The following is a 15,216-nucleotide window of genomic DNA, read 5'->3' as shown; positions in this document are numbered from 1 at the left end:
CACTCTGCTGCTTCTTGCTGCATCCACCAGAGCTGCTTGCCAGGCAGTTGCTGGTTTGAGTTGTGCTGTGTGCAGGAATGGATAATAGGCTTATCAATTAATCCAGTGAATATTATTTGTAGGAATTAACAAAATTCATTGCTCCTTTAGAGTACAGCCCACATTAGCAACAATTTAAGCAATTGCTTTATTGATTTGTGGATCTGTGGGTGTTGAAGTGGTTATTATTTTGCCTTCAGTAGACTTCAGGCTCCTTTGGGGCAAAAAAGAGAGGATATTTTTAGACCTCATAGTGAAAAGGTCTTCTATTCATGTAATTTTACAGTTGTTACTTTGGGACATCAGATTTCCAGACCAGTCTGAAGGTGCTATGGGAATGAAAAAATTGTATAAGAACCCTCTGTACTGGGTGTTCTCTGCACTTTGAGACTGGAGTCTGCCTTCTCTGTCCCCACCATCTGGAACAGCAATGTGCCTTGTTTGAAAATGGGTTAGACAAGAAAACACAGAGCATTAGAAAACTGGAGATGGACTGCTATCCTGTACATGTTTCCTGAGGAATCCAAAAATGCTTTTAGGCTACTGATGGAATGATGTAAGGCACCTGTAACCAAAGGACTTCAACCCTACCATCTCATGCTCTGTTTATACTCGGAGTGGGTATGGTTTCAGCCGATTGCTGAGCATAACACAAATAGTCAGTAGGGTCTAATTTTGCTAATATTGACTCACTGTGAGGAATCAGGTCCTTGAATGGGACAGTCAGTGTCAGTGTCTAGATGGCAAGAGAGGGTTCTGTTGCACAGGTCCTCATAGTGGTGGTGTTGGCTGGGTCACATGAGGCTCTGGGACCTGCATTACTGCTCAGATCCTACACATTGCTGTCTCATGTGCCTTGGGACCGCTCCAGCACATGCATAATCCATCCCTGGTGATTGTCTGGAGCTACAAAGCATCTTCTACCTCCATAAATTGTGTGCATGAGTCTATCCTGCATGATCATTTTTGCATCTGCAGGAAGTTTCTTCTGACTGTGGACAAGTAACTGGTCACATACAAGCCTCCTCTGACTACCTGCAGTCTGTGCAGAATTGGGTTGATTTTGTAGCTTTGGAGTTTCTGGATATCCTCTGCACTGGATTTTAATCAGCACACTGGAACATAAAGAAACTTTCCCAGGCAGTGGATCCTGCCTGGAATAATCCACAGAACCATCTAAATTCCACATGGACAGTGCCAATTACTCAAATACTTAAATGAGAACAGGGAGTAGAAGTGTGTCAGAGGTGATCAGCTTGTCTCCAGCTGGTTCATTGTTTCAAGCCAGTCTAATGTAGCATCTCTGCAGATGCCTAGGTGCAGAGTTTCTGGATCTCCCAAGGAAAGAGATGTCCTTCTCTATGTAATGATAACAACAAATTGAGTCCATTATGAAATTGTCCCTGAATGGCAATAAAACAAAAACAGAGGAAAATTAATGGCCCATGTTCTTGCTTCTTATCCTGCTAGATGGCATCTATGAATCATATAAAAATATATGTGCTCATATTATTGAATGCTAATAAGTAATTTAAAAAAAGAAGTCCAAGGATTTAGGCAAGCATCAGTGATGCTACTTTTGACAATAGTGGCAAAACCACTGTGTGCCTTAAGAGTAATGCTGAGGTGATGAGATAAGAACGTCTGTCATAACTTTTGCATAATTCCAAAGCATACCTATCTGACATTCAGATTATGAAGCATTTCTCCATGTAACCTTATAAACACAAAGGAGTGTAAAGGTCAGGAGTGAAAATTATTTCCCTGATTAAGAACACCTCAGGTGATATTTGGCTTAGTTGTAACATTTATAGTATTTGCTAATTTCTCAGCAGAAGGGTGGGCTACCAAGAAAATAGCATTCCCAAAGGAGGTATATTTAAAATCTAAGCCACAAATGTCAATTTAAAAACCAAAACAAAACCTCAACCAAATAAAAAAAAAAAAAAAGCCCCAAACCCAAGAATACGCAGAAGATTGTAGACAAAACTTTCTACTTTTATCCCCACTTTATGCTAAAACACAATGTCATTTTTTCAGCTCAGAGTGCAAAGATTCTATTACTTAAAGTTAATTACTGAGACCTGATGTTCCCTCCTTGTGTGCATCACCATCAGGCAGGTGTGCAAGCCTTTAGCTTGTTCTTGGGGCTGATTTGCACGGCCACAGTCTGAAGCTTCCCCAGTAACTGCACAGCCTGGGAAGCCCTGTGCTGGAACACGAGCTGACAGCACTTGGAGTGAGGGCACACATGTGGATCATATAGCCCAGTTACTTTTCAGTAAATGCTCAGGCCTGGTCCAGACTCCACTGAAGCAATGAAAGGCACCTCTTGGTGTCAGCAAGCTTTGGGTTACGTAGCTCTCACAGTTGCTGCTTTGATTTTGGATCCTCCTAGTGATGATAACCAGTGAGTTGGAAGAGATTCTGTTCTTATCTACTAATGTCGTAAGAGGCTTGCAACTGGGGTCAAGTTCCAAATAAATCTCTAAATCTATTTTTTAACAATTCAGATATATTTGGGGCTGCAACAAACTCCCACTGAAGCCTGTGGCAGTTCACTGTCAGCTGAAATATGAACAGGAAACTTGATGCTCGTGCTTCTTCCTTTTCATTGACAAATGTGACAAGCAGGCTTTCTGCATTAAGCAGTGTGCTATTTTAGTCAGAAAAGAATTCTAATATATGTTAATGAACTCGCCCACACATATGCACATGCTTTAGGCATAGTTGTCAGATTGCCCACTTAGTAGGTTAAGAGCAAGAGCTCCTGGAAGTTACCTTGTATTATTGGAGATTTGGCATACTGTAGTGGGGTGCCTGAAATGGTTGAGAGTTTGTGACTGCAAGACAGAGGTTAGCAGAAAGGAGAGTGGCAGCACATTGAATAAACCTCTTTTTATGTCACTGCTCTGCCCAAGCCTGTTAAAGGCTTCAGTGGATAAAGTTGCAAGTAAAAGTGTTATCCTCTAACTAACAGCTCTGGGACACTTTCTTGTCAAATGTCCAGAAACTTAGGACCTTTGCTTGTTTTACTTAATTTATTTTTCCAGAGGAGCAGCAGCTCAGAGGAGCCAAGTTCATCTATCCAGCTTAAAGGGTTGCTTTCCATTTCAAAAGGAATGGCTGAAAGGGTATCACATCCACACAGCAACAGGTAAATGGTGCCTTGATCACCTGTCACAGGTATTTTTCTACCGATGCCTTAGATGTCTTCTGCTCCTCCTTCTTTGGTATTCACTTCGGCCCAGTTGGCCACCAGGAGGCACTCTCTGCAAAAACTTCCTGCACTAAAGGCTTTCTCTGAGTAAAATCTGACTTTCCTGTTACAAACCTAGTTACTTGGGGCTTCAGCGGGATTTTTGTGGGGGCTTTGTTTGTGTTTCAGATGGATGTCTATATCTGCTCTGGGTAAAGAATTTCTTTAGTTTGGATTTTATCACAAGAGACTTCATTGAAAATGTTACTCTAACATGTAATTAGCAGGGTCACTGTCACTATTTCTCCTGTAATAAGGGAAAGACATTAAAAAGTTCTTTACTAGTTGCATATAAAAAGCAACAAAAGTAATCTGTAGTTTCGGTCCAGCTGATTAAGTGGATGCTATGACAGTGGGGTACGATGTATGTAAGTATGGATATAACTTCATCCCATGCTGAGTCCTTCACAAACTAGGTCACTGCAAACTGCAATTAAGTTAAATCAGTGTCAGGATCTTCTAGTCTGCACAGCACAAGCTGTCAGCGTCCCTTGCCTTGTCCTCTGTGGCAGCTGGGGTTGGCCTCAGTGGATCTATGTCAGCCACACTGACTGATCAGTTCTCTTAGAAGAAAAACCAACAAAAAACCCCACAGACTTCTCCAGCGCTGGGATTTTTACCACTGCTTAAACCCTGCTTTTGCTGGCTCTGATGTCAGAGAAAGCACCTGCTTCTAGTTATTTTTATGCAGCTTGTTTTAAGAAACAATAACATTTTAAAAAATCACTCCTCCTAATATTTTACAAACCTCTCTACTATGCAGTGAAGCTGGTGCCTGCAGCAGTTTACTCTGCTCACTCCCATTATCTCCTCCTGAGCGCTTGGTTGCATTGAGCTTAATTATGAATGGCCTCCAAAAAGCCCCGTTTTACTGTACTATGAAGTGACTCACATCACACAGCAGCTCTGACAACTCGCACCGGGTACTGGAGGCACATGGCGCTGTGTTAGTCAGTGACTCATTTCACATTGTACTCGGCGCTGAGATCTGACTCACATCGAACTGTGTGAGAAGCTGACTGACATTGTGCTGGTCTGAAAGCTGGTTTGAATCGGGATGACTCACCCTGGAGTGCATTAAGCGGTGATTCACACACTGTTTCCTATTGATTCCGATTGTCGCGATTCACTTCGGATTGTACTACGCTGGCATCTGGCTGCTCCGCAGGGCAGGCTCTGTGACAGCAACCCTCTGCCTGGGGAGCTCGGCTGTAGTGCCAGCCTGCAGTGTCAGCCAGGAGGAGCAGTACCAAATGCTGAAGGAAGGTCAGATTTTGGCTTAGCTCACATTCACTTTGACCATGACATTTCCTGGGCTTCTTTGCTTCACCCAGCTTTGACAAGTCTTGAAAACAGCAAGTGAGGAGTAATGAACCTCTAGCTAAGAGTCCTCTTACTTCTGAATGCCAGGGGATCTCCAGAGTACTTCCAAGACTTGCGGTCTCCTTTGTCACTTCTCTTAGTGACAAGAAGATGGGATGAATTTCTGGAAGTGACTGAGTACTGATAGTTGCTTAAATGCTTCAACTCCGTCAACATTTGACCTGGGCTCCAAGAGACACAGGGACCCTGCAACCTGAAAACTCCTCCCCGGTACTTTAAGCTCAGTCCTCAGACATCACTACTCTGTTCTAAGCAAGCGGTAGAGAGTGTATAACACCTTAGGTGATGCTTCCATGATTAAGTATTTGGGACCCAGAGTAAAGATATCAAAGTAAGTATTGATGAGAGGAGGAGATAAAAAACCAAAGAGGAAATAAAGTAACTGTTCTCTCACCTTTGAGCATTTTATAAAACACAGTGCTAGTTTTACACTCAGTTGGCTCTGAGTTTAGAGAGACACTCCTAATTTTAACATGACGTTCCTAATTTTAGGAACCATCACTAGGAATCTCCTAGTGGATAATGATTCCGGTGTTCTGTTTAGTCAAACTGGTGTTTATTGCTTCTGGTTCAGTAATAGAGCAGTGGTGTAGCCGCCTCCACAGCTCTGCAGAGCACTGGATTCGATGCTGACATTCTGTTTGTGCAACAGAGGTACAGGGAGACTCCTTGCCATTACATCATAGCAACAAGCATCATATGAAAAGTTTTCATTTTACATTTTTCAACAGCAAAAATGAATAATGGAACGGTTGCATAAAGCAAATTACACCACTATTAAATTATTGTGGGTTCTTACTGGAGTCTACAAGGATAATATTTCACTTTCCGTATTTGTGTCCAATTTTCGTTACCTGCTTTTTCTTACTCACTGACATTACCTAATGACAGAGCTCGGGAAGAGCTCTTTCTCTTGACGAGGCAGGCCGGCCCTGGAAGTCTCTCTACGGAAACATTCGCCTGTTGCTGCTTCTCTCTCTAACTTGGCAGGGGAGCCCCGGGCCCCGAGAGCAGACGCTCTCCGAGCGGGACCCCCTTCGCGGCGGGCCGGGGGCTGCACGGATGCTGCCGCATCCTCGTGAGACGGGGCAGAGGGGCCCTGAGCGGGGGCCGAGCCGGGCTGGTGCCTGCGCTGGGGCCGGGGAGGTGGCGGGCCCGGGGTGCGATCCTGCCCCGGGGAGGGATCCTGACCCCGCTCCCGGGGCCGAGGTCAGCCGGGTGCCACCCGGGCGGGGAGCTCCTGGGGAGGGACGTGGCGGGGAGAGCCCGAGCGCCGGGGGCTCCCGGCTCGCAGCTCCCGACCCTCCGGGAGAGCGGGGGAAACGCCTTTTGCGCCGAGTCCCCGCCGTTCCTCCCGGGGAGGGCGGCCGCAGCCGCTGTCCCGCCCTGGCCGCGGGGCCACCGTCCCGTCCCGTCCCGTTCCATCCCGTCCCATCCTGTCGGTCCCGTCCCATCCGTCCCGCTGCACCCGGGGCGGCTCCAGCTGCAGCACGGGGGTCGCGGCTGCCCGCGCCTGCCCGCAGCTCGGCATGGATGCATGGGACGCCGTGCCCGGCATCCGCCGAGCGGCACCGAGCGCTACTCACGGTGTCGGCAGCGGGGCCCGGCCGGGCGTCCTCCCACGCTTCCCCTCCGGTCCCGGCGGGCTGGGCGACCGGGAGCGGCGGCTCGCCGGCCCCACGCATGCGCCCGGCCCCGCGGGCTCCTCTCGGTGCGGCCGCGGGTGGGTTCGCTCGCCGTGCCCGGAGCCGCAGGGAGCGAGGCCGGCAGCCCGCGCTCCCCGTCCCGCCCCGACACGGCACGGCACGGCACGGCCCGACGGCGTGGGCTGCCGCCGGATCGCCCCTGGCGAGGCGAACACCGGGGGCTGCTCCGGCTCAGGGCCGGTTTGCAAGGGGATTAAACACAGCAGCAGCGCCCGCTCGGCGGCGGCGGGCTGGGGAGGGCGCGGGGGAAGCCATGGGACGGGCGCCGCAGGGAGAAACGCCGGAGAGAGCGGCGTGAGAGCGTGTGAGCGGGGAGTGTGTGTGCGCGTTTGTGTGTGTGCGTGTGTGTGCGCCGATGGGAGGGAGTGGGAAGGGCTTGGAGAGGCGGCGGTGCCGCCGCGGGGCTCGGTGCTGGTGCTTCTGTGCTCACAGATGCCTTAGAGGAGAGCCGGGCTTGTCAACCAGGCGCTGGAACATGCTCGCGTTTTAAGTAACTGCGTGTTAAGATACACGTTTTCCCTGCCCTAGCCGCCTCCCGCTTCCCAGCGGCGCAAGGCTCGCCGCCGAGGGGCAGGTGTGACACGGCTGCGGCAGCGCGGCTCCGGGCACGGCGTGTGCCGGGCTGGGCGCTCACCCCGCTCCCCGGAGGCGCCCGTAGGAACATCGCCACGTTTTGGGGATTCTCTCACCGATAAGGATCCGCCGCCTCCACCCCCCGGGCAGCCGTCTGCCGGGACAAGGGTTAACGGGACGACTGCGGCTTGCTAGTACCTCCCGGCCAGACCGACACTGTTTTGCCGTGAAACCAAGAGTGATCCGGTGCGTGAACGCTCTGCGCGTTCCCGGTTCCCGGAGCGCCCGGCTGCCGTCGGGGCTGTTCCCTTCCCGCTCGCGCACCGGGCGCGGAGCAGGGCGGCCGCAGGAGCCGCCTCGCCGGAGGCAGCGGACCCGGGGGCGCTGGGGATGGCAGAGGGGACCAGCGGGGATGGCAGAGGGGACCAGCGGGCTGGGGATGGCAGGCGGGAGCAGCGGGCTCCGCTGTGGCGCCCGGGGCTTTGCCGCGGAGCTCGCCCGGCGCCCCCGAGCCTCCCACGCTGGCGGCTGAGGGCACGTGGGCGGACAGCGGCTTCCCTGGAGCGGGGAGCAGGAGCAGGAGCAGGAGGAGGAGGAGGAGGAGGAGGAGGGGTGGACGCGGCCCCAGGAGCGGTACTCACGGCGCCGGGAGGCTCGGGGGCAGCGCGGGGCTGCGGCGGCGCGGCTCCGTGGCACGCCGGGCATCTCCGGCGCTCCGGGGGGAGGCGGCTGGGCGGCGGCGGCGGCGGCGGCGGGGCCGGGGCGGGGGCCGGCGGCGGCTCAGCCCAGCGGCCCCGCAGCAGGGCGGCGAGCGGGCAGCGGGCAGGGGCACCGCTCCCGGCCAGCAGCGCCGCCAAGCCCGCGGGACACAAGCGGGGCTCCGGGGCGTCCCGACGGGGCGCCGAGACGAAGCGCTGGCAAGGCCGGCGGGCAGGGAGCTGCGGCCGCAGGAAGGGGCTGGAGAGCAGAGCTGACAGCGAGGCGAGGGCCCTGGCAGGCCTCGGAGTCTGCGGCGAGCGGGGGAGGTGTGGGAGCGGAGGGACGGGGCGGGAAGAGAGAGAGAGAGAGAGAGAAAGAGAGAGAAACACAAAGTGAGCATCACCGAGGGGGCAGGCGGGGGCCCGGCACAGCCAGCAGAGCCCCGCAGTGCTAAGATGAGGATTGGAGTGCTGGCAGCAGTGAGCCCACAGCCTGCTGCCCTCGCACCCCCCTTGCCCCCATGTACACTCAGTCTTTAACTTTCCTCAGCCGGTCCCTCAGGCGAGGGTCGGAGGACAGCTCTCGTAGCCAGCCCACTGGGGTTCGGGGCTGGCCACAGTGCCAGAGGAGCACGGGAACGAATTTGGCCACTTACAACCTCCACCCAAAGAGCAGCTCCCAAGAAATGCCCATCCGAAAAGCCGACCGCAGGGCGCGGACGGAGCCATCGCCGCCCGGAGCTGTCCAGGGTGCTGAGCCTGCCCGCTCCTCCCGGAGCTCCCCGGGCCCGCCCCGAGCTGCGAGCGCCAGGGCGCCGGGACCCTGCCCTGCCCTGTGAGCGCCGTTGTCCGGCAGGGAAGGAGCCGCCTGGATGGGCTCCTTCTCTGGATTTTTGTCCATTCCTACTCAGCATGGGCCCTGAGCAGGAACGGACAAAATTCACTGCTCTGCTTCCCTTTTCTCTAGCAATGATTTCTACCTGTTTTTGTTTGGGGTTTCATGATTTCATCAAGGTTTAGACCACCCCAAAACGCTGACCCTATTTCTGGCCTACAAACAGACATCAAAGAGACAGAGACGAACTGAAGTATACACAGTGTGAAGAAAGCCCTTCCCACTGTGATGGTTCTCCCCTTGAGAGCCAAAGGCACTGCCCCAGCAATGGGAGAACATGAGTGCGGTGCCCTTGATGCCAGGGAAGGTGCTCCTTAGAGCTGAAACCAGCAGGGAAAGCTGCCATTCCTACACTGAAGGAGAGCTTGCTGTTGCTTAGCAGCAGAGAGTTCCCCTAGGTCTGTTTGGAGAGGTGAACTACAGCAGAAACTGGACAATGTTTCCAGGAGAGCAGAAAAAATAGAAAGGTTGATTCCCACCCCACAACCCCATTCAGTATTCCTCCTGCCCAGTGGCAAGGAGCCCTTCTGCGAATCCCTGCCCTTTTGCTTGTGGCAGACAGCGTAGAACTGATGTTGAACAGATTTCTGTGCCAAACTACAACTGCCAAGGCCCAGACAGGACTATGGAGATATTATAGGTTTGACAGGATTAAATGACACTGCCTCACTCCTTGGCAGAGAAAAGGGAACAAAGTCTCAGTAAGTGTACTGAGGTGGTTGTTTATGTGGCTTAAGACCAAGCTCAAAACACCTGCTAGCACCATTGGCTTTTGAATTCAGCTCTTGGTCACTCTACCAGGACAGGCAGTCATTTCTCAGACTGGTGAGTAAATGTGACTCTCCTAAGACCTCTCTAGACTACAGTCCCAAGTGGCATCCTAAATCTTAGCAGGAATGCTTGATCAAGTTCAGGCATAAAGTGCTGGCAGAATGTAACCCCTTTGGAAGGTATGTTCTTGCTCACCATCCTTTCCTTTGGTCTCAGGAGAGTCACAATCTGTTATTCCTGCCAACAGGCAGGGGGTTTAGAATGAAGTGAACTTTAAGGCCCCTTCCAACCCAAATCATTCCATGGTTCTAGCTGACATCTTATTAAAGAAGGTTTTAAATTTTTTTTTCAGAATTCATGATGCATAGTGATGGTGGGTAGTACTATATAAAAATATGGTATTTATGCTCCCTAGCATAAATGATTTAGATAAAGAAAGCCACCTAAGCTAACTATTTTCCAGTGATTGGAGTTTGTAGGCAACTCTGTCTCACTCTGTAGGCAGGCGCCTCTGCATCACTGCATGTGTACACAGCCACATCCTGGAACAGCTGAATGGTGTGGAGGCATAAAGTCCTCACAAAATTGTTAATGTAGTCTTCTTCTCCTCCTTTCCCCGTGAGTGATGGATGCAGGCTGATGTCCAGCTGCATGAGACAGAACTGCACAAACAAGGGCTTGCACTTTGCTGAAATGGGGTTTAGAGCTGAGAGAGCTGAGAGACCCAGACTGGAACCCTTTCTCGCCCTAAAGGAATGTGAACATGCATTTCTCATGCATGAAAGAAAATTCCCTCAGTCATCGGAGCAGCTTGCTCTGCATGTGTCTCTGTGACCTTACTCTTGGTCCCCTCTACTGCTCTACTTTGTTCAGATTAATTCAACTTCACTGGGACAGAGGGAAAGCCAAATGTCAATCTAGCAAGGCTCAGGAGTACTTGACCTTGCACTTATTTCTGTTTCAAAAAATAAGTTATGGAAAATTGAGACCTTACATGTGAGCTTGTGCATGTGAGCTGTGCATTTAATAAAATTATCCCTTATAGTGGCGCTGTTTTTCTGTAACATACATGGTAAATAATAGACCAGGAGATCTGGTTTCAATGTTGGTATTATCTACCAGTATATCAGGCATTACAAAACCCACCTCCACCCTTTGCTTGAGTTTCCTGAATATTTCACTTTACACTCATGAGCTCTTGATAAACTTTTAGGAGGAAATTCTATCCAGCATGCAGTTTTTAAAAATTCTAAATCAGAAAGGGATGGCTTTGTATGAGGGTGCCTTTGCTATTTAGTATTGCCCCTTTGGATGTTTCTTAGACTCCACCCTCCCTCTTTCTGCAAACTTGTCCAGTTAACATGTTTTCCTAATTTTGCCTTGGTGTAAATGAAGAAATCTGTTACTTTTCTTATTTATTTTATTTTATTTTATTTCATTATATTTTAATGAAAACTTATATGGTACTTTTTAAATTTGTTCTCACAGTTTTCAGGAGAGGTGTTAAGAAAGATAATACAGAACATGTATCTGTAATTTAATCACATTGCATTCCAACATTCTTGCAGTCACACATCAATGGGTGACATAGTGAACATTTCAGCTTTTTTAGGGCCTGTTTTCCTTTAAGGTGTGAGGGCTGATTGCGGTCTCATACCCGAACTTCTGCTCCCTGCCCAAGGAGAGCTCATACACATTTTTATGGTAGCTTTTGTGTTCTAGTCTATTTCAGTGTTTCCTGCTCCCTTAAATTGTTAAAAAGAGAGTTTCTAGACCATTGAATGGAGCTGATTCATAGGGAATTAGGGAGATTAGGGAGCAATTCAAACATAGAGTAAGAAGTCATTTTTCACCTTTTTCATTGACATTAAAGTGCACTTGTTACAAATCATTTTGAAGACTGATAGGCTTTTCTGGGAAAAGAGATATTTTCAGAAGGAGAATGAGTTTCCAGGGACTTCAGCTGAACTTCAATTTTCTTTATGTATCAGCATAAAGAAAATTGGGTAAGGCTTTCCCTTACCCCTTAATAAAAACTAAAAATGTAAAAAGAAAAATAAAATAAAAGATGCATTTAAATAACCATATTTTGAAGTGAACATAATACCAGTGATATTATGGGAAGCAGCTTTGCTGAAATTTTAAATAATTGTGTTTTTTCAACATCAGTTTCTTACAGGCAAAGCCACTTTTTCTTTATGGATCTATCAGTAGTTGGCTTCAAGTGGGAAATATATGTTCAAAGCTGATGGGAGGAAGAATAAACTGGCATCTTCAAACATGTAAGATCAACCATAGAGTAGTGTGGTCCCACAGGCATTCACTAAATTATCCTACTTGCAGGGATGCTTGCTAGTATCTAATTTTTCATCAACATTGATAGTGGTGTGCTAATTAATCAGTAGAATTTATTTTGTGTAAGCCAAAGTGTGAAAGTCCCACTGTCATGTCATTCATGCAGTCACAGGGCGTCTCAGCCTTTTTGTGGAGGATTAGATTTCCTCAAGATCTGATGCTAAAACCTGAGATTGCATTACATTAGGGCTTGAAACATTATCAGAATGGTTAGATGTGATTTAGATCTCGGTGCAGTCAGAATTTCTTGCCGTTGGTGGCTCTGCTTAGTGCTTTGATAATTATTTCATCACTGTAAGGTCATTTTCTAGGGTGGTGTATTTTTCAGGGTTGTCCAGTCCCATATATAGGTTCTGACAAAACCCTTAGCTTCAGTATTTATATCAGTCAGTGTCTGCTCCAAAGCTGCAGGAAGCCTCTGCCATGTCTGCTCACAACTCTGTTTCTTTCTCCTCCTACATATCACATCTTTGTTACTTCAAAGGCAGAGGAAACTTAAAGAGAAATAACATTTGAGATGGAATTCAATGTTAGAGCTAGGGATATGTTCTCCAGCAATACTGAATTGGCACTGAGTGCTGGGTTTCAGAGTGTCAGAGTCAGCTCAGTGATGGTTCCACTCCTCGTTCTGGCCCAGTCCAGCTGATGGGGGTGGGCTCTGGGGGGTTTGTGAGCCCTTGGACGGCCCTTGGCCTGCTCTGTGGCCCAACTCATGCTTAAAATCCTTGGTGATGCAGAGTTTCTGGCAGATTTACAGACTACACAGGAATGTGGTGGCTTGGGCAGAGAAGGTCTAATTAGAAACTGCAATGTGATACACACAAAAATGAAATCTTTGCTGAAGTGCAAGTGCACTAAGAAAAGCTGTCATTCATTTAATTTGTCGTGTTTGGCAAATTGAATCTTCACAGTATTCTCTGATCCTCTCACTTGATGTATGACATTAATTAATTAAAAGTAGAATGCCACCCAAAATGCATACATTTTGCTTTAAACCGTGAGGTTAGCATACATCTCTAATTCTATCCTCTATTTTTCCCCACCATAAACCTTTGAATTATTTGGAATAATTGAAAACCCTTACAGGCTTGATTTAAAAAGAAAAATCTCTTCCATCACGACCATGTTCTGTTAGTGTATGTGCCAGTAATGTGATAGACCCTGTAGGAATTCTCTGGTCAAAATGTTGATCAGAAAAAGATTTGCTTCTGGATACAAAAATTGTGAGTTTCCAGACGGTGGAAGTGGCTCAGGGACGCTCATTGCAAGCTTCCAGAAGGTGTCACTGTGCACCTACAATTTGAATGGGGAACCTCAACACAAGGGTTAGCGCCAAAGCACTATTCCTCCTTGTGCTATTAGGGCTCTTCTTCTCTGCCCATACGGAAATTAAATGATCCATTGGAGAATAATATTTCTCTTTTTTCATGATAGAAAAAGTAAAAATATCTCCACAGCATCACTGTCACTCAAGAGGTACCTACCCAACCAAGACCTGCAGAAGAATCTCTGATATTCTGGGTCACACAAAACCTAATTACTAAACAGGATTCTTACTTGCAAGGTAATAAATATAGTTAAATTAAAGAAGGAATCAAAGCTGCCATGAATACAATTTTTAGGTCTTATAGAGCAGTTTATAGTTACATTCCAGAGCTGATTCAGACAGGAAGATTAACAGGGCAATTCGCAACCAATGTCCCTGAACAGATAGAGGTTTCAGAGTCTTTGAGTAGTTCAAAGTGAGTCTGAAAGCCTGGTTGCACAAGGTGGCTGCACAGTAACATTCCAGCTTGACTGTGATTTCTGCCATTAATTTTCTTCAGGTTTTGGACCTTATAAAATATGGATCAATTGGAAAATTATGCAGCCATGTTAAAATACTGATGGGAGAAAATATAATGCACTTGTAGGACTGGTGGTGGAGAAGATGAAAGGAGAAGTACACTATAATTCCTTTGAAAAAGAAGAACAAAAGAATAAAGAGCAGTCAATGAGATGCTGCTGAAGAGTATGAGGTTAAAGGGCAGCATCAATGAGAATGTTGCAGGTTGGTGCTGCATGAATACAAAACTCTGTATTTGACTCATTGCAAACTAGATTGATCTGCTGACCAGGAGTATTTATCCAGCATCTTAAAAAGACATATGAATGATGATGAGAGGAAAAGGAGCTGTTTTGATAAGAATGACAGTGAGAAGAAGCTGTTAACATATTTTGAGAAAGGGAAGACTTCAGGTGTTATCCCAGCATACCAATTTATCAGTGGTACCAAACAAATACTCTCTTAAAGAGGTCAGGTTATCCCTGTTGTGTAGAAGTGAGTGTGCCTGTGGAAGTGAATAGAAAGCTCTGGAGTTTTCTTTAACAATCTCTCACTAACATTTATTTCAGAGATGTCTTATGTGATTTTTGCCCCTATAGAAATATCTGCCTAGAATAGGGAGACTGTAATTACAGACAACCCAAGTCACTGGCTCAGTGTTGTGCTTGCTTTAGGCTTGAAGCAGCATAACAAATGGTATCAGTTCCAAGGTCCCCGTTGGCACCACAGACACTGAGTTACAAGTTAAAGACAGAGGACCTCAAGTAGACAAAGGAATAAAGAAACAAACAAAAAACTCCAAACAAACAAAACCCCAACAAATGAGCCAATAAGAACAACAACAAAAAACCCCAACAGAAAAACAACTCAGAGTTTCCGAGCTTTAGAGGGGGGCACTTGATGTGCTCCTGCAAAACCACATTTCTCCTGTTTGATGTACAGAGAGACTGACCCTCCATTCTGGAGGCTGGGCTATTCCTCCGGCCTCTCCAAGGCTGTCTATCATGTTTCCCCGAACTGCACTTTGCTCTGGATTCTAGAATTGTCCTGAAAGAGGGAGAACAGCACTCCAGATGGATTGAATTTTGGACATTCTTATTTTTGTGCCCCATCTTTGTGCATCACTGCTCAAATCAACTCAATGACAAGACCACACTTGAGGTTTGTTTCCCTCTGTTACACTACTGCTTTGAAAGACCATGTTCCCCTCCTGGGCAGACAAACTGTCTCTTCAAGCCTCCTTCCTGGAGTTCATTTCAAACATACTCCTGACCAAACACAGAAAATACAAAGTGGGACTGAAATTGTCCTGTCTGCAATAGCCTAACCTCTTCCTCTGTTCTGTAACACCTCTGACTTATTTCTCCTGATGATTTGGAAAGGTTGGTGAGAACCTGTTTAAAGTGTGCCTGTTTAGAACCCAGAGGGATAAATGAGAAAGCATAGTTTCTTTGTGAATCTGAAACAATTTTACAACCAGAACATGCCACTGTTTTCCAGGTAAATCATTCAGTAAGACACCATTCTTTTACTGAAACGAAAAGCATGCATTTACCTGCACAGAGTCTGTATGAGCAGAGCAAATGCAGAGCAGCAAGAAAGACTAGTCTGCCATCAAAATCAGAATCAAGCATTTCAGTGAACATTGGGTTATGCTAGTTGGAAGAAATGTCCTTGGCTTTTAAGGACTGTGACTCACTTTGTCAGTCCTA

General features: G+C 47.8%; 1 protein-coding gene across 3 annotated transcripts in view; it reads right to left on the bottom strand.

Moving 5' to 3' along the window:
* The window catches only part of RGS20 (regulator of G protein signaling 20), a 34,876-nt gene that overhangs the window by 9,883 nt on the left and 9,777 nt on the right, over positions 1 to 15,216 (bottom strand). The window contains exon 1 of one of the 3 annotated variants that reach the window (XM_063168809.1): positions 7,602 to 7,672. The exons of 1 other annotated variant lie outside the window; for it this stretch is intronic. Coding sequence is in view for 1 of the 2 variants with exons in the window: in XM_063168800.1 (XP_063024870.1) it covers positions 6,268 to 6,366 (99 nt within the window). In the remaining variant the exon portion in view is untranslated. Of the gene's footprint in view, positions 1 to 6,267; positions 6,367 to 7,601; positions 7,673 to 15,216 lie in introns of those variants that run through there. One more of the 3 variants, XM_063168800.1, reaches the window with a different exon arrangement.

The sequence above is a fragment of the Melospiza melodia genome, chromosome 1, assembly GCF_035770615.1.
Source record: "Melospiza melodia melodia isolate bMelMel2 chromosome 1, bMelMel2.pri, whole genome shotgun sequence".
Taxonomy (NCBI): Eukaryota; Metazoa; Chordata; class Aves; order Passeriformes; family Passerellidae; genus Melospiza; species Melospiza melodia.
The sequence above is the reverse complement of the archived record's forward strand: the minus strand, read 5'-3'. Positions and strand labels throughout refer to the sequence as shown.